The sequence below is a fragment of the Hippocampus guttulatus genome, chromosome 6 (genome assembly GCF_054856545.1).
Source record: "Hippocampus guttulatus isolate MCC_2025c chromosome 6, RoL_Hgut_1.0, whole genome shotgun sequence".
In the NCBI taxonomy this organism is placed as follows: domain Eukaryota; kingdom Metazoa; phylum Chordata; class Actinopteri; order Syngnathiformes; family Syngnathidae; genus Hippocampus; species Hippocampus guttulatus.
The window spans coordinates 22,693,930-22,716,538 of NC_141266.1; the positions used below are offsets into that span (position 1 = coordinate 22,693,930).

General features: G+C 44.3%; 2 protein-coding genes across 3 annotated transcripts in view; one reads left to right on the forward strand and one right to left on the reverse strand.

The window, feature by feature from the left end:
• Window positions 1–4,087: 4,087 nt before the first annotated feature.
• Window positions 4,088–5,972, forward strand: LOC147204218 (cell adhesion molecule CEACAM16-like). The gene is made up of 5 exons (XM_086113449.1): window positions 4,088–4,091; window positions 4,188–4,511; window positions 4,599–4,874; window positions 5,567–5,809; window positions 5,899–5,972. Exons 1-5 carry the CDS (start codon window positions 4,088–4,090, stop codon window positions 5,970–5,972), a joined length of 921 nt encoding a protein of 306 aa, XP_085969575.1.
• A 3,341-nt stretch (window positions 5,973–9,313) lies between these two features.
• grik5 (glutamate receptor, ionotropic, kainate 5) overlaps window positions 9,314–22,609 on the reverse strand; it is a 107,779-nt gene continuing 94,483 nt past the window's right edge. For both annotated transcript variants that reach the window (XM_086113255.1, XM_086113256.1), the window contains exons 17-21: window positions 20,521–20,686; window positions 17,647–17,872; window positions 17,098–17,226; window positions 15,816–15,982; window positions 9,314–13,089 (exon numbers count right to left, since the gene is read on the reverse strand). In XM_086113255.1, coding sequence (XP_085969381.1) covers window positions 12,469–13,089; window positions 15,816–15,982; window positions 17,098–17,226; window positions 17,647–17,872; window positions 20,521–20,686 — 1,309 coding nt within the window. In that variant the 3' untranslated portion in view covers window positions 9,314–12,468. The remainder of the gene's footprint in view (window positions 13,090–15,815; window positions 15,983–17,097; window positions 17,227–17,646; window positions 17,873–20,520; window positions 20,687–22,609) is intronic.

Below are 22,609 nucleotides of genomic sequence, written 5' to 3' on the forward strand. Positions count from 1 at the left end.
CTGTACAAAACTGTAAAATATTTGAACTTAATACGGCATGCTGTTCTCTGTTGTATACATATTGTATTTGTGCCGATATGAAATGTTTATTACCCGAATGTTATTGTACTTTGCTAATCTCATCCATGTCCAGGTGGCAATAAAATGATAATCAATGCAATATGTCTTCATTTTGTAATGTGTGTGTGTGTGTCTGCAGGTTGTTGTCCTACCTGCTTCCAGGTAATCACTGTACGCGTGTTGTGTTAAAATTATACAAATAATACAAGTGGACCGTAAAATCTTTATTAGGTTTCATAATGAATCCGTTCTTATCTTTAAATTGCCTAAAGCAGGTGAGAAGAGTGAGATTTAAAAGGGATGACATGTATCAACTGTGGTGCTATTTATCTTTTTTTTCTCGTTATTAGGTTGGTTGGCAGGTTTTATTTGCTGTTATTCAGGCTTAAAAAGTAGTGGAACCGTTATTTTTTTTAATACAATGTGACAGCGTAAATTACTTGTGAATGCCCCCCCCCCCCCCCCCATTGAATAATATGGTGAGCGGTGTCACTGAGGTTAGAATGGTGACTAATTTTATGAGACTTGTTGTGTCCAACTAAATGGACTTTGTGATTGATAACAGACGGCCGGCCTGCAGCTCTTCTTGTCTCGCCATCGCAAAAGCATCACCCGACAACATTAAGAGGATACTCTGACCCATCGTCACTTGAGATCTTATCTGCTCTTATATTAATATTAAACTGATATTTTGACACAAAATCAATAATTAAACTTGAGGGTTCAAGCAGGTGATGCCAAGGACAAAATCAATTCATATTTTAATTATGGAAGGGCGGGCGGCCCGGTAGTCCAGTGGTTAGCACGTCGACCTCACAGTGGAGAGGTACCGGGTTCGATTCCAGCTCCGGCCTCCCTGTGTGGAGTTTGCATGTTCTCCCCGGGCCTGCGTGGGTTTTCTCCGGGTGCTCCGGTTTCCTCCCACATTCCAAAAACATGCATGGCAGGCTGATTGGACGCTCTAAATTGTCCCTAGGTGTGAGTGTGGGCGTGAATGGTTGTTCGTCTCTGTGTCCCCTGCGATTGGCTGGCAACTGATTCAGGGTGTCCCCGCCTACAAACCGGATACTTCATACTTGACCATAAAGTTAATTTAAAACTTAGTACCTCAATTCAAAAACAAAATCTGACATTGAAAAAAACGTTTTCTATTTGTAAGACTGAATATGAAAATAAACAGAATTAAATTTTCAGTGAGGATAAAATACAGTTTCAAAGAAAAAAAAAGTCTTATCGTTTCAAATTCAGATTGTACAATTCAGATTCAGTTATTCAATATAATTCAGAGTAAAATATACAAATCCATCCATTAACCGAGCCACTGACCTTCAATTCACGTCATTCAAATTCAGTATAAACTATTTAAAATTTATTCACGTTTAGTTTTTGGTGGCAAATATTCCGCCCCACAGCGTCACACCTAGTTTAGTTTTGGTTGTAAAGTGTCCTAGAGTGTCTTGAAAGACACTTATAAATGAAATGTATTTTTATTATTATTATAAGAAATTTCAGTGGTTATTTTTACTGACTATTCATTGTTCATGACATGCACAAATGTTTGGGTTTTTTTTTTTTGACACACTGTCCATTCTTGTTTTCTTACAGTTCTTACAGCCGCTGTGAGACCTAACAGCCTAACATCTTGGGCCTCAGACCAGGAAATTGATGTCACAATCAAAAGATGGCTACATCTGGCTCCTGATCGGGATGGTGACAGGAAGGAGAGCATGAGAAGAAAAGAGGACATGGAGAGCGCAACAATTTGATGGACAGAAAAATACCGTTCAAGAGTAAGCTGCATCCCAATTTGGACTTTGTGTTCACTGTTAAATAAAGAAAAGTGCATTTTTCCAATGTATGTGGAGTTATATGTGAGGTTCACAAATTATGACAATAAACATTTTTTTATAATAGTCGTTTTTGAGACTTTTTTTAAAAAATGTGGGTCAAATATGGCTCATGAAAGATGTGGCTTAGTTGAGGTTGAATTCAGGCTGATATCAGGAACCTGTTCTGGCCCAGCGTCGGGTCGGAATAGGGCCAGATATGGTTTTAAAATGCGGCTCAGATCTGGGCCGAATGCGGCCCACATCATGGATGCCAGACGTGGGCCACTGCAGGACAGTCATTCATTGAGGTATGTGGGCCGAGTGTACGTGCCGTGTCTGCCCCAGAGCTGGGCCAGACCAATTTTGCTGACTGAGTTAGGTCACTTTGTATTTGCGCTCCAGTGTCGAGGACAGAGACTCATTGTTACGCGGAGTCCACCTGTTGTTAAAAAAACCCATGATGTCATCCCAAGGCGTAGTTTCAGGCGCCTATCCCCCCCGCTGTGTATCACTTGATTCACGTGGCCCCATGTGCGATTAATTGGCCTGAAATTCCTTCCATAATGACTTATGCTCACAGAGGAAGCTTGAGTGTCTCTCTCAAGTCTTTGATCGCCCTCCCGTCAAGGACCGAAACGGCCGACTGCTGCTGCTCAAACAAACTCGACTTCGCCGAAAGCTTGTAAAACGGATGCGCAAACACTCGCAAAGCTCCTGAAATGTGACGCCGTCTGCATCACCTCCTATTCATTCACTAAAATAGCGGATAAAAAATAACTTGACATCTTATGTCAGGCACGGTTACAATCGCTTTGGATTTTGCATTAGAGTTGGCTTTTATTTTGTTGTGACTTTTGTTTTTTAAATTCAGTGTGTTTGAATTACTTTTCCGAACACGTTTGTTCATTTTTACTTTGTCGAAAACACTTTCTTTACAATACATGCTGATTTATATAGCGCTTTCACAACAGCGGCAGCTGTAACAGCTGTCCATAAAACATTTCAAATAGTATTTGTCAAATGCAATATCAGAAAAATAAAAGGTAGTGATAAAGTACAGTTAACTGCTTCCTCAAACAACTGTTTGGCGTCCCTTATTCTGTACAAATGTACAGCGATACCAAAGAAAAATACAATATTAACTGACAAAGATGAAAATGAAGGACATTTCGGGTTACTTTTGTAGCATTAGCTTTCTAAACATAAGTGAGTTTTAAAGAGGATTTTTATCTTTGATTTCATGACTTAAAATTATTTTGTTTTGATTGATTGATTTTGTTCATTCTCGTGAACTGTAAAACCTGTTAAAAAAAAAAAACGTTGCTATTGGGTGAGCTGGAGTCTATCCCAGTGGACTTTGTGCGGATACACCCTTGATTGGTCGCCTGTCAATCACAGAGCACATGTCATGGAGGTTAGCAACAAGCGTTCACACTCAGGTTCACACCTCAAGGCAAATTCAGTTCTTCAGTGAATCGAGCATGTATGTTGGAAGCCAGAAGCCGTGTAAACCAGGGGTCACCAACTCCGGTCCTCGAGGGCGCCGATCCTGCGCGTTTTCAATGTTTCTCTTCGGTGTGTGTGTTGTTTGTCCCCTCTAAATTGTGTTGTCTTTGCGAGGTTTTTATGAGAAGGGGGCGGAGGGCTTGTTGAGCATAAAAGAGGAGGAAGCGAGCGGCCTCCTCGTTTGTGACTTGACGTGCCGCGTGGCCATGGACAGCAGGCTGCTGTGGAGCGCCTCCGTCGTCTTGATTCTAGCAGGTACACTTCCCCTTCAAGTGCTCTCCTGGCACCCTTCCTTCCTTTTCTGCGGTTCTTGGAAGTAACAAAGTTGATGTATTTTAATGGTGTGCCAAAGTATATTGTTCATGTATCCATTTGGAAGATTACACATCATTGTTACTCTGCACATTTTAAAACTGACACCTTTCTTCTCCTTACCTTGTCTAAATACTTTTTTAAAACTTCTACCAACCTAAAAATGGACTCAAGACTCAGTTGAGGTCTTGATTTGATTAATTGATTGATATCATGGAACGACCATGATGCAATATATCCGGAGATTTAAGACATTCCCCATCCATGGGTTTATTTAAGAAAATTGTTGGTGAAAAATGTTTAGACTCAAACTAACCAGCTTCTGGCGTTCAACAATACAAAAATCACCCAGCCATGTATCCATAAAAACCCACGCAGGCATGGGTAGATTATGTCAACTCCACACAGGAAGACAATAGCCCCATTTTTGTGTTGCTAAGTATCTGTACTTGTAGCCATGCGCTTATCTGGTTACGTCAGGCACGTGCACGGCGCAGAACGTGCTCCCGCCGGGCCCGTTGAGCGGCGCCGTGTCCGGCAGCGTGACCTTCAGCACCGCCCTGCGACCTCCCGAGCGCCCCTTCCTCTCCGTCAGCTGGACCTTCAAAGGCGCCAACGTCATCACCTCCACTGCCGACAAAGACCTGCCCGGGGACGGTTACGGCGACCGGATCAGCCTGGACCGGACCACCGGGAGCCTGCAGCTCAGGGGGCTGACGGCGGCTGACAGCGGGGAGTACGTGGTCACCGTCATACCGCTTGGGGAGAGCCAGAAACAGGGCAAGATCGTGCTCAACGTTTACGGTGGGTTGGACGTTGGGCGAAGAATTTGACTCAAAAAGTTGGAGCGGCGCCGCCCCTTTAAAAGCATCATTTGCTGTGTTCCGCCAGTGCCGGTCTCGGGTGTGACCGTGCGAGGTCCGGCAACCACCCTGATAGAAGACCAGCACTCGGCCAGCGTCACGTGCGAGGCCTCAGGCTCGGTCAGCGTCCGAGCGTGGACCAAAGACGGGCGTCCCGTCCGTGCCGGGCCCACCGTCACCTTGTCTCCGGACAACCTGACCGTCTCCATTCAACCCGTCCGCAGCCACGATGGCGGCGTCTACCGCTGTCGCGTCAGCAACCCCATCAGCTCCGCCACGGCCGCCTTCAACCTCACCGTCAACTGTGAGTATGTCCCACCGCCTCCAACAACGCCCCCCCAGGAAATCGTTTCTTAACGGAACTTTGCCTCACTTGATGCCCATCGATCACAGGACCAACCCTGCTTTTAAAAGCCAATTTGAAACCCTAACCCAAGTTTGAAACCCAACTCTGAAAAGATAACCCAAGTTTAAAATCCTACCCTGAGTTTAAACTCCTATTTTGAAACCCTAAATCGAGTTTGAAAACCTAACCCTAGTTGAAAACCATAATCTGAAACCCGAACCTGTGCTGAAAATCCACCTTTGAAACCCTAACCCGAATTGAAACCCTAAAACAAGTTTAAAAGCCTACTTTAAAACCCTCACACTAGTTTGAAACCCTACTTAGAAACCTGAAACCTCGTTCGAAAACTTAATTTGAAACCTAAACCCTGGTTTGAAAACCTACTTTGAAATCCTAACCCTAATTTCAAACCTTTTCCCTAGTTTGAAATTATAATTTCAATCTCCATTCTGAGTTTGAAACCCAATTGTGAAACCCTCACCGTAGTTTCAAACCCTACTTTTGGAACCCAACCCAAATCTAAAACCCAAATTTGAAACCCTAGCCCTAGTATTTTAAGGTTGCCTACCCCTGTCTTAGATTGTATAGCTGTAGCCGTTTTCGTGTCAATAGCGTGGGACAATAACATCTCTTCTTGTGATTTTGCTCAGTTGGACCGTATAACGTATCGATTGCGGGACCCTCGGCGGCCCCGCCGGGCCGCACGGTGACACTGCGTTGCACGGCACACTCTTTGCCGCCGGCCGACTTCGGCTGGGAATTCAACGGCACCAGCGTCAACGGCTCCTCGTATGTGGTCCAGCACCTGGATGAGCAAAGCGAGGGCAACTACACGTGTACGGCGAGAAATGCGGTGACTCGCCGTGAAAAGTCCACCATTCTGTACCTGAGAGGTAGCAATCCATTTAAAGCGACTCTTGTGAAAATGTGTTATTTTCTTGCCTGACGCATGCCATTGTTGCTCTTTTGCGACGTCATGAAGCGTCCTGCGTCACCCCCTGCTGGTCGGTTTCAGTGATGCTGCTGAGTGCAACCAGCCTCAGGTGGTTTATGTAGTGTACTAGAAGATGACCAGGTGAGTTACAACTATAGCTGACTTCATCGTCCGATACTAGCGCTTTTAAAGTTTGTTTGATTGTTTTTTTGTTTTGTTTTTCATCTGTACACATAAACACATACTAATTAAGACAAAGATAATGAATTTCAAACATTCACCTCTGCCACGCACCTAAAAATAGATAAATAAATAAATCGGCTGAAATATAACAAAGTACTAGAATGCTAAAGGTAAAATGTTCTGCCTGTTAATCATATCAGTATTATTGTTGCCATTAAGGGACATACATAATATACAAAGAAGACATTCACTACTAAATGCTTCAATAATATTTTTCATGAGGAGAAAGATAATAAACATTGCTTAAAGGGTCGTAACACCGCCGATGCCATTCGCTAGCCCGTCAATAGCGTTTTGTATTGAGTGTTAGCATTAAGCTAGCAGACTCTCTTGGGGCAAAGCTACGTGTGTTTGTGTTTGATGTGCAATTCTTTTACTTTTATGTTTAATTTGACAATAACCTTCAACTGTGAGTGGCAAATAAGTGCTTGAAGCAATATGGAATAGTAGGACTTGATAATTCAATAGTAGGTAGCGGTGCAAAACGACTCTGTGGCAGACAGATTTTTAGAAAGATTGCAGACAGCAAAAGACTTTCTCGGGTGTGTTGCGGCAATATAAATAAAAAAAGATCTGCCTGCAAGCAATTAAAAAGAAAAAATCCATTTTATAATTGTCTCCTTTAAACACGCCACCCATAGACACAAATGGCATTGTTGTCTTTTAAGAATCGAACGTAACACACCTGAGCAAAATACCATCGCATTAAATCAATTGACAGCCATTCAATGTTCCATTTTCGACGTGGAGATCACATTGATTTGATTCACGTGGTGACCTGAAAGATGTACTTGATGGGACATAAAATCCATGGACGCATTCGCATCTGAAAAGATTGTCGTACAACATCGAGGCCAGGCTGCCGTGAGGTCTCGAATTTAGCCTAAAAAACACAGTCAGGCTACGAATGCCTTTAAAAAAAAAAAGATTTCAATAAGATTGTCTGGGGGGGTTTTTTCTCTCCCTCTCTCTCCTAGAATCGATGAGTCGGCTTAGGACGGAGGATCTTTATTAAAAAGACTTTGCGGGAAGTGTTGCCATGGAGACACAATTAAAGAATTTGAACAATCTACAGTACTGCCAACATTGCATTTGGCTCAAGGATTCATATGTGCCACTGTGAATATCAGTTGCACCAACGCTGTACTTATTAATCTTGTCCAAAATAAATGTGCTTATTATGCACGCAAGAAAGATGTTTCCATAATTTTTTGGGGGTGTGGGGGGGGGATTCCGCTGGCATTGTGCTGTTACTCCACAACACTTGTTAGCCTCAACGTCCATGAAGATGGCACCGCAAGAGTGGCTGCCTTAACATCAGCTCCTATCCCTGTTATCTCTTCTTCCTCCTTTGTTGTGTGTGTTTTTGTACCCCAAAGCTACGGGGGGAATGGGCATCTTCATTTCTGGTCATCTCCATTATTTTCTTTTTAACGTTTGGGAATTTCTTTATGATGAGACAAATAAAGGTTTTCTTATAACATTACGTACGTACACTTGTGCTGACATATTGGATGAGCTCCAGCACTTCTCGGACTTCAACTTTTGCGTAATTTCAGTTAAAATATAATAATAAAGTAACAGGCGGCAAGGCGAGCGATTGGTTAGCACGTTGACCTCGCAGTGCAGAGGTGCAGGGTTCGATTCCAGCTCTGGACATTCTGTGAGGATTTTGCATGTGCTTCACCATACCCTGACTTAATCATCATTGTTTTGGAAATAGCTGCATATTTTTTTATCCTCAAGGAGGAAAAAAAAGGTTTTATTACAATAAGTGAGTGCATTTCCAACACCTTATCCTGAATTACGGATTGTGTGGGTCATTCGCTTGAATAACTAGATACCACACCTTAAATTGATGCATTTTCCCCTCACACCCCGAGGAAAAGAGACTTTTACTACTATTTGTTGATGATTGTCAAAATTCAGTTGTTCATTTCTGCATGTCATTCGCTTGAATAAATTAACGCCACATTTCAGATAAATGAAAAAGAACAGAACGGATTACGTTGCAGAAAAACATTTGCATAAAAGTTCCCTCTCCCCGACTGCGCCAAATGCCACATGACTTGTTTTTTCCCCCCGTCAAGCCTTTTTACACCAGCGATTTACACGCGGGGCAACAAGCTGATTGGAAGCAAATGAAAGGCTTTGCATCACTGACCTGATTAGCTTGCTCGACACCTGCGGCTCTTTTTGCCAGCCAGGGAATTATTCAGCGGCACTTTTCCCTCAGGCGCCGGGGGGGCCGCCTTAACAGCGGGGCCACTGCTGAGAAGAGCCTTTTAATAAACGCGCCGTATAGCTACAGGTACTTTAGCGGCTGTCTTCACACAACTCTCGTAATTGGGCGTCCAAGTGAGGGAGTCATTCAACCAAATGCTGAAATGGAGGTGGCCCCTTTTGAATGACTCCTTCTGGCATCAACAGGGGGCGGATTTACCAGGAAGGAAACACACACAATTTGCCGGGGCACCGAATACGAGATAAACACATCACAAAAAGAGAACGTAAAAAAAAAAAAAAAATATCGACTTGTTTTAGAAAGTAGAATCACCGTGTGGACGTTGCGTTCTTGTGTTGGATGTGTGTCTTTAAAGGGCGTGGCCTTTTGAGTGTCGTCATTAGCTGTAGCCAAGTGGGAGCGTAGTGTCTGTCTGTCAATGTGTCTTTCTGTCTCAAGGTACGGAATAAAATGTCCCTTGACTCGCGTGTGGTTTAGATCTCAACTTGACCGCATAGTGTCGCTGTTGCACAAGTAAAAATACCAGAACGCGCGCGCTCATGCGTCACTCAACATGTGCGCATGACTTCCTCTTTTTTCCCCCTATTTTTCACCAATTTCAATATATTTCTATTGAGTCAAATAATAATAATGATAATAATAATTATAATAATAAATTTTTATTTTTTACTCCATCACAAGTAACAACTTGTGATAAGTGATTTCCCCACCCCAATAAATTATTACTATTTTTGTATGTTTTACTTTCAGCTTCCGGGCTTTTTACTGGAAAACAGTACAACTTGATTCATTCAGCCTGTGTATCTTATATCCTTTTGTAACAACGAGGGGCAAGTTAAACCCTGCACTGCTTGGGGTGATATTTTTGTTTCACAAACGTTTCAAGTTGTGCCACTTTTTATTCTAAATGATACAACCTGTACCACAAATACAGGGGGACCCTCTTCCCAGTGACAAGACGTGTGGCGCTGGCGTCGGTTTGAATGTTTTTATTCCAAAACAAGTTTGATCTGTCTATGAGATTTGCACAACAGGGTGACCGGACTCCTTCCTCCCTCCTGCCGCCGTCACCCACACGCACAATAAAGATGCTCATGTTCAGCAACAGGAATAATAGCAACAATGTAATCAGAATATTTATGACATTTTCAATAATCCATTTAGCACTAGTATAGAAATATGAAAAAAATAAACCCAGGTCCGTCTAAAATAATGGAACAAAAACAAGAGTCCCACTGACCCCTGCTTTTTGCGTGCGCGATCGCTTGAGACAACCTTTTAGTTTTGTGGCCCTCCCTTTCCGTTGATTTTCAGACCGAGACCGTAGTTCAAAGACAGGATGTCTGATCTTATTGATAACCTCATAATGGTGTTTGTTTGAAGCAGGCACAGAAATGGAAAGAAAGAAAAAAAAACTCAGCAAACCTACACAACGAACACAGTGTGGGCAAAATGCTCTTGGACACAACACGTTTGATTGCTGAGAGTTCCGGATCATGGTTTATTTTGTTGCTTTCCTTTTTTTTAACATCACCTATTGCACTGAATGGTGTTTGGCTGATGCTTGAGACCGACATGATGTACTTAAAACTGTTAGCGAGTGGTGTACTGACAATGAGTAAAACAGCACACAACGCACAGAATTGACAATTGTTGTAGTACCAAGACTGACCTGCATTACGCATCAGAGAGCCACATAGGGCATCCAAATTGAAGCAAAACACAAAGAGTAATTGTAGTATTCGTAGAAGAAGAGGAATAAAAGAAGCGAGGCTAACTGTTAGCGTGTGTCAATTGCGGAGTCCGTGGCTCGGCTCAACTTAATGTTGACTGTAAGCAGAAGGTTTTACGATCGTAAATACAAAACAGGCTTTTGTTGTGAGGATGGGGAAAAAAAGCTGAAATTTGGTGCAATTGTCAGTACGTGTGTACCCCCCCGAACCCCACTTGACTAAATCGCCCAGTGTCATTGGAAATTGCTCGGGGGGGGGGGGGGGGGGGGGAAACTGTACTGGTGTTACAGCGTTAGCAACTTCAAAGACGGGACACAAACGAACACTGACGCCTAACAAGCGAGCCGGGAAATTTTACAACATCCAACAATTGCCTTCATTTAGTTTCCTCTGGGCAATCAGCTAGGAATATCTCGGGAGCAACTGAAAGGACTGAACTGAAGGATGAACTAGACATCGACGTTTCCACTGAACCCGACAGGACTGGACTTAAATGTTTTATCCATATTCATTCAAATATACCCAAAAGAGTCTCAAAGGGCTTCACATGCCCACAATTGACAAAAGATAGCGAGATTCCCTTGTCTTAGTGGTCAAGTGATTAAGGTTTAGGTGAATTTGGGGAAGATTTTGGAGGTCATTAAGGTGGTGAATAGACGTTCGAGGTTAAATGATAAGGCGGGATCGGTCAGTCGGTGGTGAGGTGGTTTGGCCGAAAATCTTAGGGGTTAGGCAGTAAAGGTTGAAAGGGTCTGGCGATTATGCCTCATGTGGATACGTTTTCGGTGTTGAGGGACAAATTTAAAAGGGCTTTTGGTGATTAGTGTTTGTGATTTAGCATCGTGGTGCTCAGGTGGTTTAGGGTTTAAAGGGTGGTTCAGGTTAGGTTAGCAAGACTAAGACTAGGCGAGGTTAGCGTCTTTTGTCACATGTAAACCATTCATAGTTTTTTTTTTTTGTAGCTGAACAGTTCACCCCAATTTAAAAAAAAAAAAGGGTGACCAGCAGTCAATCCGGTGACCATGGCAACTGCACGTCTATTTAGCAAAAGAAAATAAATGGACATTGACAGATGTAAAAAACATAAATAAATATAAAATGTCACCGCGAGTGAAAGTCAAGCAAATGGATTTTCATGGTCTGGATTGGGGAAAAGGCCGTTCTGCTTTGAACCATCGACCGAGTGTTCACGTCGGCGTCGCAAACTTTCAAGCGCATCGACCGCTTGAGTGTTTTGCTCAAAACGACAGCACCGCTTAACATTAACGACTTGCGATTAAAAAAAAAAAAAAAAAAAACAAGACAGAGAGAGAGATTGGCATTTTACCCAAGCCCCTTCCTCTCGGTCCTGTCATCGGTATAAGTGCTCCGTTCCGAAGCGGCCAGGCGAGGGGAGTAATTAGGCAATCAAAAGCTTGAGACCGTATTGACGAGGCTGTGTCGAGTCTATCATTCTGGCACAAGGCCTTCGTGCCGGACAGCCAAGTCTGTAGCTGCAGTCACAGCTTGCTGGCGCATTAACAAACCCCTTTAAAAAGATGCCCAGAATTAAAGGATCAGGACCCATTTAATCACAGAGAATAAACTCTTCACGGCTTTTTTTAAATATATATTTTTTAAAGCTTCTTTCTGCCATACCTTCTATCTCCTGGGGATAACGAGGGACATTCATTTCCCATTTGAAAGCCTCCCGCAAGACGATAATAGAAGGGTGCTGTGCTGCTCGCCACGGGTTCTGCGCACTTTGAATCCTCACACACACGCACACGAATTACGAAAAGGACGAAGGACAGCGCAATTCTTTGCACAATGTTGACTTCCATTCATCCAAATCGCCACAAAGGGAGGGACACAAAACTCGCAAACACAATGAGCCGCCGTCGGGTCTCTCGTCGTCGTAATCCACCGCAATTGTCACAGAAAGGTTTTTGATTGAACTCCCACTTTGAACAAATGGTAACAAAACAAGACAAAAAAGAAAAAGAAAAAATGTAATAATCCTTAGGAAGTCTTTTGGGTTGGTTTAAAACGGCATACAGGTACAACACGTCCTCCAGCGAGCAGGATTGTTTAGCTTCTGAGAAGTGTCTGCAAAAAAAAAAAAAGGAAAAATTGCCTCCCTCACGTAAAAGAAAGGAAAGAGTCAAAAGCAAGGTCTGGCCATGAGCTCTTCCTTCCCTTTTTGTCCAAATGGAAGTATTCAAAAGCGCATGCGAGGCAGGCTTCAAGGTCACCCGGACAGTGGGTTCAAATTTCTGTGTTTCTGTATCCAGCTTGTATGTTTTTTTTTTTTAATTCCTTGATCTGCCCATCCTTTTTTTTTTTTTTTTAATTATGATCCCACCCCCTACCCCCACACTCCTCGTTTCAGGATCAAGCAGTACCTCAGCTCCACTCTTAGGCCTGGTCCCCCAGTAAGTCCGCTTTGTTCAGGTTCTGTTGAAGTGGGATGGGCCTGGCCGTGTGGTGCGGGGGACTGTGCAGCCGCCTGGGACTGGGACCCCCTCCGCCCTCGCTGTCCGTGTTGGAGGAGGACGGCGGCGGCGGCGGGGGCAGCCGCGGCAGGGGCGCCGACGACGGCGGTATCCTCGTGATGGTCGAACCCAAACTGCTGTCCGATCTCAGGCTCTGGATGCGGCGGCACTCCTGGCAGATCCTCACGTGGCTGCAACTGCGGCCGGGCAGCATCACCGGGGTGGGCGCCGGCGGAGGGGGGGTGGCGTTCGCTCCGAGGGCATCTTCGAGGAGCCGCTGGGGACCCGGGCCTAAATCGGGCGGCCCCGCGCCGCCTCCTCCGGCCCCGCCGGTGAGGGGGCCGGCTCCGCTGTAGAGTTTGCCGTTACTCAGGCGCATCTCTCGGACCAGGCGCAAGGGCCGGGGGGCCCCCAGGGCGATGCGGTTGGGGTGGCGCAGTGCCGCCGCCGCGCTGCTGTGCGGGCGGCGGCGGCGAAGGCGGGCACTCTTCTTACAGGAAACGGCGTTTCGGAACTCAGTGATCATCTCCTGACAGACAGACACCTAAAAGGACACCCGGGAAGGGAGGCGAGGACGAGGGACGGGAAGGAATGGTCAAGTCAAGACGAGAGGGAGGGAAAAGAAAGACAAAGAGTAGGCAGGCGGCGGAACGAGGCGCCACATGAATGGGAAAAGCGACAAAAAAGGTGGACATGGACACAATGCCAAAAAAAAAAAGGGGTGCGGGAGCAGTGGCGGTGGAAAGAAAGGAAATGAGGGGGAAATGGATTTCAGGATGGGTAGAGTTTGCAAAGAGCAGAGAGAGTTATTACAATCCAGAGAGACGGCAACACCCAATGTCTGTTTAGTTCAGCGGTCCCCAACTTTTTTTTGTTGTTGAATTTTTTGCACCATGGACTGGTTTCACCAAAGCTTTATTTTGAAGGACCAGCACAGAAACGAGTCATATGATAATGAACGCTCTTTGATCACGGAGCCTATGTTCCAGATCGATATCTGCGATATAGAGAGATCGGATAAAAAAATAAAAAAGATAAAAACAATCATTGTTTTGTAATTTCCAAAACGAATTGAAACACATTCTATAAACGCATTGTGGATGTATTTGATCACAAAAAACAAAGCAACCAACTGCAAGCATAAAATGTGGAGAACATGTTGTCCATTTGCCAAGAAATGCAAACAGCGATGGAATCTGCTCATCAAGCGCATTTCCGAGGCAGGGCAAACCTGAGCAAATAGACTGCGAAATGAGCCAATCATCAGAGAGCATACGTGAAAAAAGTTATAAAAATAAAAACACGTCCATTGGGGGTTTGAACTCATTCAATGCCAAGGGTGCTGTTGATTGCTTTTATGAATGATATATTTTTAAGAAACCAGGCATTCCATACCAGGTACATCTTTATGTTGGGGTTTTTTCCTCTTTTTTTTTTTTTTTTTTCCATGTGCTGGGGGCTGAAAATGGCTGGCACTGAATGTAGCAACGAATAACAAGAAAGAGTAGATTCTCCTTTCACCCGAAAAAAAAGTCTTCAGTCATCGGCAGTACCGCAGGGTTTGGTTTCACCCAAGACACCGGATTCGGGTCAAAAAGTGGACAAAATGAGGGTTTTTTTGTGGAGCAAAACATGACCAGCAAAAACTCTAATGCTCATATTTGCTTTCGTGACACCTCAGACGAGAATAACAAAAGCAAAACTGAGAAAGCACTTTTGACGGCAAGATAATGATTGATCGACCAATATATAGCTCAGAAACACGCCGTTAGGGCTCCAGTTGAACATCGAGTGAGACGTGTGGACACAGGCTCAAGCGGAAGTGCCCGTTTTTCAAAATAAAACGTCTACCGCGTTCTGCCCATCAATAAAATATTTCTTTTGATTTGGTCTCTCTGTGCGGACCAAATCGGCCACTCCGGGGCGGTACCACCCCCCACAGCTGAGCGGTTGGGGACCGCTGTTTTCGCTCATGGACACTTCATCATGGCAACATGGACGCTCAGGCAGGCCAGCAACAGGCACGCTTCTCATTCAAACTTTGACACTTACAAAGAGCATTCAAAAGAAAAGGTCATGTGGGCTCACATAAACAGAAACAGTACTCTTTGTCAGAGAAGGCAGACTGATGGCAAAGATGGAGGACGGAGAGAGACAGCCACGGTGAGATGGGGGAGAAGAAGAAGAAGAAGAAGAAGAAGAAGAAGTAATCCAAAAGATGGAAGACGAAGAATACTAGCGTCATGCGTGGCAGGAGTTCTCAAACTTTTTGGGTTCAGGGACCCCTTACAGGGGAGACATTTGTCCAAGGACCCTCAACATAATCCTTGCACCATTTAAACAACAAACGCGCTCCCTTAAATGCCAGAGGAATTTAAAAGTTGACAATTTGAAAAAAGATACAAACTTCAAAGGATATGACATAAACATTTGAATTTGAATAATGTTGCAAACCCCAAAGCTACGGCTCACAGACCCCCGGGGCGTCCCCGGATCCCCAGTTTTTGAACCCTTTATATGGAAAGCTTCTCAAAGGAGATACGTTGGGGACATTTAATGTCGGATCACAAATTCTTCTTGATTGCGCCTTAGTGTTTGGTGTACTCAAGTTGCTAAATGATAACGGCGTTTCACACTGCACTTAGCAATGTGGTGCCAGGGCGTGCGGACGTAACTTGGATTGGGCAGCGTTGCCGCTACACGACGCGCCCCGCAGTTGAGAAATGTTCATTCCGACAGCGGCGTCACGGTGACGTCAGAAGGCGCATCCGGCAGGAGACGGGGCTGGCGGAGTGATTTCAGAGTGCCAACAGCAAAAGTCCAGCCGGCAAGAAAAGCCTCCCCGTTACTTCCTGCCTTGCTGCTTACGCAAGCATTTCCATATTTGGGCAAGCTTTCAACCAGGACACCGTCGTCTTTGCGCGCTGCCCCGCGGCAAACCCCAAGAAAACCAAGTGCAACGTGACAAGGCCTTTACTCATCCGCTTATCTTGTCCAATTTTCGCCTACCTAGCTGGTAGCATGTAAGCCTTCTATCTCGGCTGGTTTTAGTGTCTTCACCTTTTCTACCTGTGGCTTGCGCAACTTCGAATAGCTTCTCTCGCATGCACGTAACAGACATGAACCCCAAATAAAGTGATAGAGCACGAATGCACAAATGAGAGACAAATCCGGCAAACAATCGAACCACTCTCACGTAACAAGCACACACGTGCGCGCGCAGACACGCAGAAAAGAAAAAAAGGTTGGCGGGTCGCCATGGGAACCTACTGGGGTGTGTCTGTGGGTTCGGCGAGGACAGGTATGGGGGCATACTTCATCGGTCTCTGCCGAGCGGCGCGTCGACCATACAAACTCCATAATGGCCACAAATACGGCGATGATCAGGCCGCAGATGAGCACCACAAAGATGCCCCCAATGTTCTCCATGCCCAGACCTGACGCACACACAGAAGGGCCACCAAATTCTCAACGGGAAAACAACTGCTAGGTTTCCTTTGACCGACCCGTCATGCATGATTGTACAAGATTGATGGATTCTTTACTACCAGTTATAATTGAGCTATAATGAGAAAATTTAACACGGATACAAAACCATCTCTAATGATCCAGTGAGAATAAATATATCATATTTTGCGAAGACATTTATCATGTTTGTGAGAAAGGTTTTTTTTGCAAAATTGTCAGTTTGCCTGGAAAAAAGAAAAACATGTTATTTACAGTAAAGAGTAAATGTTATGAGAGAAAGTTAGAATTTGAATAAAGTTACTATTGCGAGAAAAAAAATGTTTGACGCGTTCGAAAAGAAAAAATGTGGGAAAAGTCGTGTTATTCGAAAAACAAACGTAATCTTGCAAGAATTAAGGGGCAATTTTACAAAAGAAAGTCATACATTTACCAAAATGAAGTTTTAATATTGAAAGAAAAATGTCAGTTGTACTCCAAAAAATAATATTGAATGACAAAAATAAAGTTATAATTGTACAGATTAATAAAGAAGTAAAAAAGATTAAAGCTTTAATATGACAAAAAAAATCATCATTTCAAAAGGTAAAAATGTCATTTTATGAGCGTAAATTAGTCATAAGAAGGGGGTAATTTGTCTGGACAAAAAAATTAAAAGATCATCATTTGATGAAATGACAAAAAAAAACATTTTATGAGTATACAGTTTTAGTGGTACAAGTAAGTTTGATGTGTTTGAGAGAATCATTATTTCACGAGGGAAAATTTTAATGAGAAAATGCCAGTCATTTTAGAAGAAAATGGAACCCCACCACCAGTCTATTTAAATAATAATAATAATAATAATGTGGTCACTGGATGAGGAAAAAAAAATCAAATTCTAAAAAAAAGTTTGAGAACATTTTGTCATTTTATAAGCACAAGCTTGGTTACGGTATTTAGGATCCAACATATGCCCGGTGTCGGGCGGACTCCTTGTACCACCAAAATCAGCACTTTTCTGGAGATGTGACACGAGAGGTATTTTGGCCCGATGCTGGAGATCTGATCATGACTTGAGCAGAAGTCCTTTTTGAGTGGGACTGACCTTTGGCCCGGTGGTCCTCCTCTTTGGGACACTGCCCCCCCTCCCACCACCTCCTCTTCAGGATCTCCAGCCTGTTGTTCTCCTGCAGCTGGAGGATGGCCAGCGTGATCTCGTCTCGAAAGGGCGAACCTGGGAGATTAAGAAGACCATCACAGACGGACCAAAACGGCTGACAAAAATGGTGGGCTTGATAGGCCGGGCGGCGTGCTTACAATACAAATCGTGGGGAAGCTGTTGATTAGAGGGCACTATATATATATATATATATATATATATATATATATATACACACACACACACACACAGAATTCTTCGTGACTCAATGATGTTCAAATCTTGAGAAGGAAAAATAAATTGGCGGCGCGGTGTTAATTAAAACCACCAGCGCCTATTACGTATCGTGGCACACTTGAAGATTCTTTTTGTTGATTAAGATCCCAGCGTGGAGATAAATGAATCGGGAGCGCACAGGCGATGAGTTGACCTACTTTGCTCACGAGGCCGTAACTAGTGTGCCGCAAAGGAAAGAGCGTCGGCGAGAGCGCGTACCCAGCGGCATGCCGATGCCGTATCCCTTGGTGTCCAGCAGGCCTCCGATCTGCGTCAGGTTGCAGTTGAGGCCGCGGTGGTACTCGTTCATTGTGCTCTCCATCAGGAAGGCGTATTTGGAATTGACCACGCGGGCGATGCCCTCCTCCGTGCTCTTGACGAACACGCTGGGCTGCTTGGAGTTCATGTAGTTCCACATGCGCTGGTACGTCTGGTAGCGAGAGTTCTGCGGAGGGAACCAGGTTGGATTGGAAAAGAGTTAGGTCGGGGTCGGGGGAACAGCACCCGAGGGGGCGGGGGGAGAGAGGAGACAGTGGATACAGAAAGTGAACAAGAGCTAGAAAAAAAAAATGTATTGCTCCCTTTATTGACCATTGAGTGTACGTGTAAGGAATATTTTTTTCTTGGTTTAAAAAAAAGATTTATTTTGTGGTTTACCATTCCATAAATAAAATTGGTATTTTAATATATTTTTTTTATCATGGTGAAATAAAGACTAGATACATATATGAAAAAAAAAAGAAAACAACAGAATTCCTCACTAAATAGATTTTTCTTCAATACATTTTATTATTCATTTTTTAAAATCAATCTAATTTTACCCCTAATGAATCACACAGTAAACAGACATCATTAAAAATGTACATATTTTTGTGAACTTATTTTTTTCCTTGTTTTCAGAGTTGTGTTGACTTTCACTGGTGTCTCCAATTGGCTCCCTGGGTTGGAAAGTGCCAGTCGTATGATTGACATGTGGGCAGTCCCGGACGAAAGCCAACCTCTCCTCACTGTCAACGAACTGCTCTGTGTTTGTTGTCTTTTGCTTTGCTGAATTCTTGCACAATCTCCGTGAGGGATGAAGGGAAGGCATTATCGCACGTCACCGAAATATAACTACGCGGGTGACAACAGGAGCATTGTGAATCTGCAAAAGGACTAAAGGACATGCGGGCTCAGATAGGCAAAGACGTGAAGCGATAGGAAAAGACGTGCGCGCGGCTGAAAAATCCAGTGCGAATAATAACGTGGTGACATCAGTGCCGACTAGACGGGCGGGGGCAAGAAAAAAACGGGGCGACTCGAGAGAAGACATTATTCGGCGGTGGCGTCGGGTCGATGCGTCATCAGCCCCGCTACGGGTGGGCGGGGCTTGCTGGGAGCGCACGCGGATGTGTGGCTCGGCATTTAGGGAAAAACACGGCAACGGGATTAAGTGTCTGGAGTGCGCCATGACATATTTTATCAGGGTGCATTGCGGGCTTGTGAGGAAGGGCAAATGCTGTGTATTGTGTCGCAGCAGCCAAGACTAAATAATAGGCTGCGGTGTCTTTAAAAAAAAAAAAAAAAAGAGTTAACTGAGAGCGACTGAGATTTCCATCCATGCAGATGCACCGGGAACACTGCATGTTCTCTGAATCACAACATGAAGAAATATTGATCACATTTTATTTAAATTTTTCTAAATTCTAAGACATTTGTGGACTCCATGCAACACAGATGTGGAGCAGTTCTATAGTCCAAATCAAAACATGCAAGAAAAAACGGATCAAATGAGTTTCTGCTGTCAATGTAGAGCAGGTCTCGTTTCCAAAGTAAAACAACGAATAATGGATCGGCAGTGCCATTCCTGCCACGTCAGCTGGCGCAAAATGAAACACTTTGTCAGCCCCCACCCCCAAAAAAATAACAATAAAAAATTCATTGCACAAAATAAATGTTTCAGAAAAGAATTGTACACATTTCGATATAAGTGCAATATAAAATATAGCATTAGCAATATATTTGTAGAATAAATATAATAAATTAGCAATAGCATAGAAAACACAGCATAAGGTGGCTGTGCTATTTACAATGGTTAAGGCGCCACGCAACACAGAAGTGAAGCAGTTGCCAATGGCAAATGAAAACACACAGGACCATTTGTGTTGTACATTTGAAAGCGGTTCAGTACCTCAAATCCAAACCCGAAAGCAGAACGGATCGGATGCGTTATTCCTGTCACGATGGTGGACTTCATGCAACACAGAATAGACAACCGCTTCCCATCTGTATGATCCAGAATGCACGAGCTACACAGGATTAACTCATGCGTTCACATTTTTTTTTTCATGGTTTCATTTGGAATCGAACTCGCCGTCTTCCCAAAGCATTTGATTGGATGAATACGAATAGAGACCTGCTTCACATCTGTGTGGCATGAACGGCAGCGACTCCACAAAAAAGCGTAGAAAAAAATTCATATAGTTGATTTCACGAGTTGGCCTCAAAAATCATGAGTTGGCCAATTTCAAAGCAGCAACACGTTGGAACAACCGCTGTTACATGATGTCCACCAACTTGACGGCGACAAAATTTGATCCATTTTTCTTTTGTGTGCTGATTTGGAATCAAATTAGTGTTTCCTATGTATTAGTGTGTACGTGATAGGAAACTGCTTCCCATCTGTGTTGCATGTCATTCCAAAAACTATTCTAACAATTCAGGGCTTTCCCCCCCCCCCCCCCCCACCCCTCTCAACGCAACCGAAAGATCAACAAGACCAAGGGAATACAAACGCTCACAAACTGGCTAATGGCCATTCCCTCACAAATCAACAAATACGCTCACCTACTCACATTCCCATATGTAAACGCACCTACACGGAAAAACACAACATACGCGCACGCACGCTCGAGTTACACAAACACAGATGCCAGCACAGATGCCCCGAGGCGCTCTTGTAAGCAAACAAAAGCCACCTAAACGCATGCCACAGCCAACGGAGATGAAGTGGCAGATGTGAGGACAAACATTAAGACAAAATGCGTCACGGCGCATTAGATAAAAAGCGCCAAGAGAGTAACAAACACAACAAAACCCAAACCCCGCACGTACCATGAAGAAAGTCATGGTGCTCCCGCCGTGGATGGTCCCGTACTCGATGTTGGTCTGGTCGGCCAAGTCGTCGGGGGACTCGATGGGGGCCTCCATCCTCTGCACGGTCAGGAAAGCGGCCAGGTTGGCCGTGTAGGACGAGATGATGATGAGGGTGAACGCCCACCTGGACGGCAAGGCGAGAGCAACGGCAATCAGGGTGCGCAAAGTGGCTAATTTGCGTCCTTTGAAATCTCTCCGGGAGGACGCAATTGTGCATCTGTCGCGATGGTGGAAAGCTCTTCAAAAGCCGTTTGTTTATTGTATGCGCTGTGACCTCCCACTTGATTTCCCTTGGCTTTTTTTATTTTTGTCAACAGAGCGTTCTTTTACCATCTCTCGTTGTGGCACCCCGGCGCACAACAGCCGTCTGCCGTTGCAAGTGTGGCGCCGGTCACACAAAGTCGCGACACATTCCCGATGCTGCGTTACATTTGGTGCAGTACTTTCTAGGATGCGTGACGCTAACATCCAGAGCACTCTTGGTGACCATAGTAGTTCACAGGTGTCAAACCTGAAGCCCGGGGCTCAGATCTGGCCCCGCCAGATCGTTTCGTGGGACACGCAAAAGCAAATGATGCGCATCGACGTCATGCTTCCAAAATTGCAAATTGTCTTCAGTTTTGAAAACCTTACGGTATTGCAAACATTTTCTTGTGACCACTCCCCCTTTCATAATCAACTTTTCAAGTCATCGTCACAATATTTGAACAAAGAGTTTAGTTTACTGGCCTCTGAAGTCTAAGCTAGCTACGACGTGGCCGGCGACAAAAATGAGTCTGACGACCTTGGAAGTATTTAAATCCAGTTAAGACCATTGAGGCCAAGGGAGTATATGAACACGTATCGTTTGGTGTTGGTATTGGTATCATTTCTGGTATCGCTTATATAGTTCAATTGAGACTATCCGGGCAGTTACCGTTAGTAATAGCGAGCCTTAAAGGGACAGGGGAAAATTCCCCAGAATTTCTGAATGTCAAAATGCGCATCAGTCTCTCTAGTGGACAGTATTCAAAAACAGTCTTCTTCTGAGGCTTGTGCTTCAGTCACTACGATGGTTGCTAGCGTGCCATTCCGGTGGGAGTTGTACACTCCCACTGCCGTGATAATTGTGTCTCTGCGTGTGTAGTGTAGTGGAACTTGATGTCAACTTTGACATCAAAGCCTACAGGATATTAAATGGCTTATGAACAGATGTCCACCGGAGTGGCTGATGTGCATGCGTGACCCCAACACTCACGCATAGAAGAAAACAGCTTCCAATTAGCCGTCCACTTCAGTGACTGGTGCGGAAAAAAAGGAGAAAAAAAAGATGAATAGCTGTCTAGTGTAGTGTACTGTTTTAAATTAAATCTTTTTTTTTTCAACTAGGTACCCTTCAACACTGATGGGCCGCCTTATTGTGAGTTGTATGGCGTCAATTTCCGGTGCCCGAGTTCCTCCATCGCATCTCCTGTCTTTCTCCCAAACATCTGTTTCGGCTCCAGGCATTGATTAGCTCAGCACATAACTTCCAGTCCTTCTACAGCCTCAGGAATGCCCTCGGATGAGTTTTGCACGGAGCGTGTATTTATCTGTTAGTCCTGAATCTTGCGGCAAGAGAAGAGAACTGAGCCACACGTCCAAATCTATATGATCTGCTCTCACAATCTAATCCTGGTCCTCGAGTTTGTTTGGAGGATTGGCGGATTAATAATTCATGGTACAGGAAGAGGAACAATCTTTTAATATCCCACAAGGGGAAATTTGATTTTACACCCCGTTTGCAATTTACATGTCATCAAAATGTGCACGTTTATTCAGAGGACTAATGATATGCACCCGAGTAGTTGCCTTGTGTGAGCAGCTTTGTGTGAGCGAATTTTGTCAGTTTTGGTCTGTCTCGCATATAATAAAAAAAACAACCTCACGAAACATCCAACTAAGCTCAATGCTCAATCAGGCATCAGAAGCGGACGGATATCAAGCTTCTTTTTCATTTGACAGCATCCTCTGATACAAACCCCCCGGTTGTTAGCTTGTGTTTGCGTGGCGCCCTGGTGCGAAGACT

Bases quoted from the DNA above. Each gene is read 5' to 3' on its own strand.
- LOC147204218 (XM_086113449.1), top strand. The intron at 4,512-4,598 runs GTGGGTTGGACG...GTGTTCCGCCAG, and splicing joins GATCGTGCTCAACGTTTACG to TGCCGGTCTCGGGTGTGACC. The intron at 5,810-5,898 runs GTAGCAATCCAT...GACGTCATGAAG, and splicing joins CACCATTCTGTACCTGAGAG to CGTCCTGCGTCACCCCCTGC.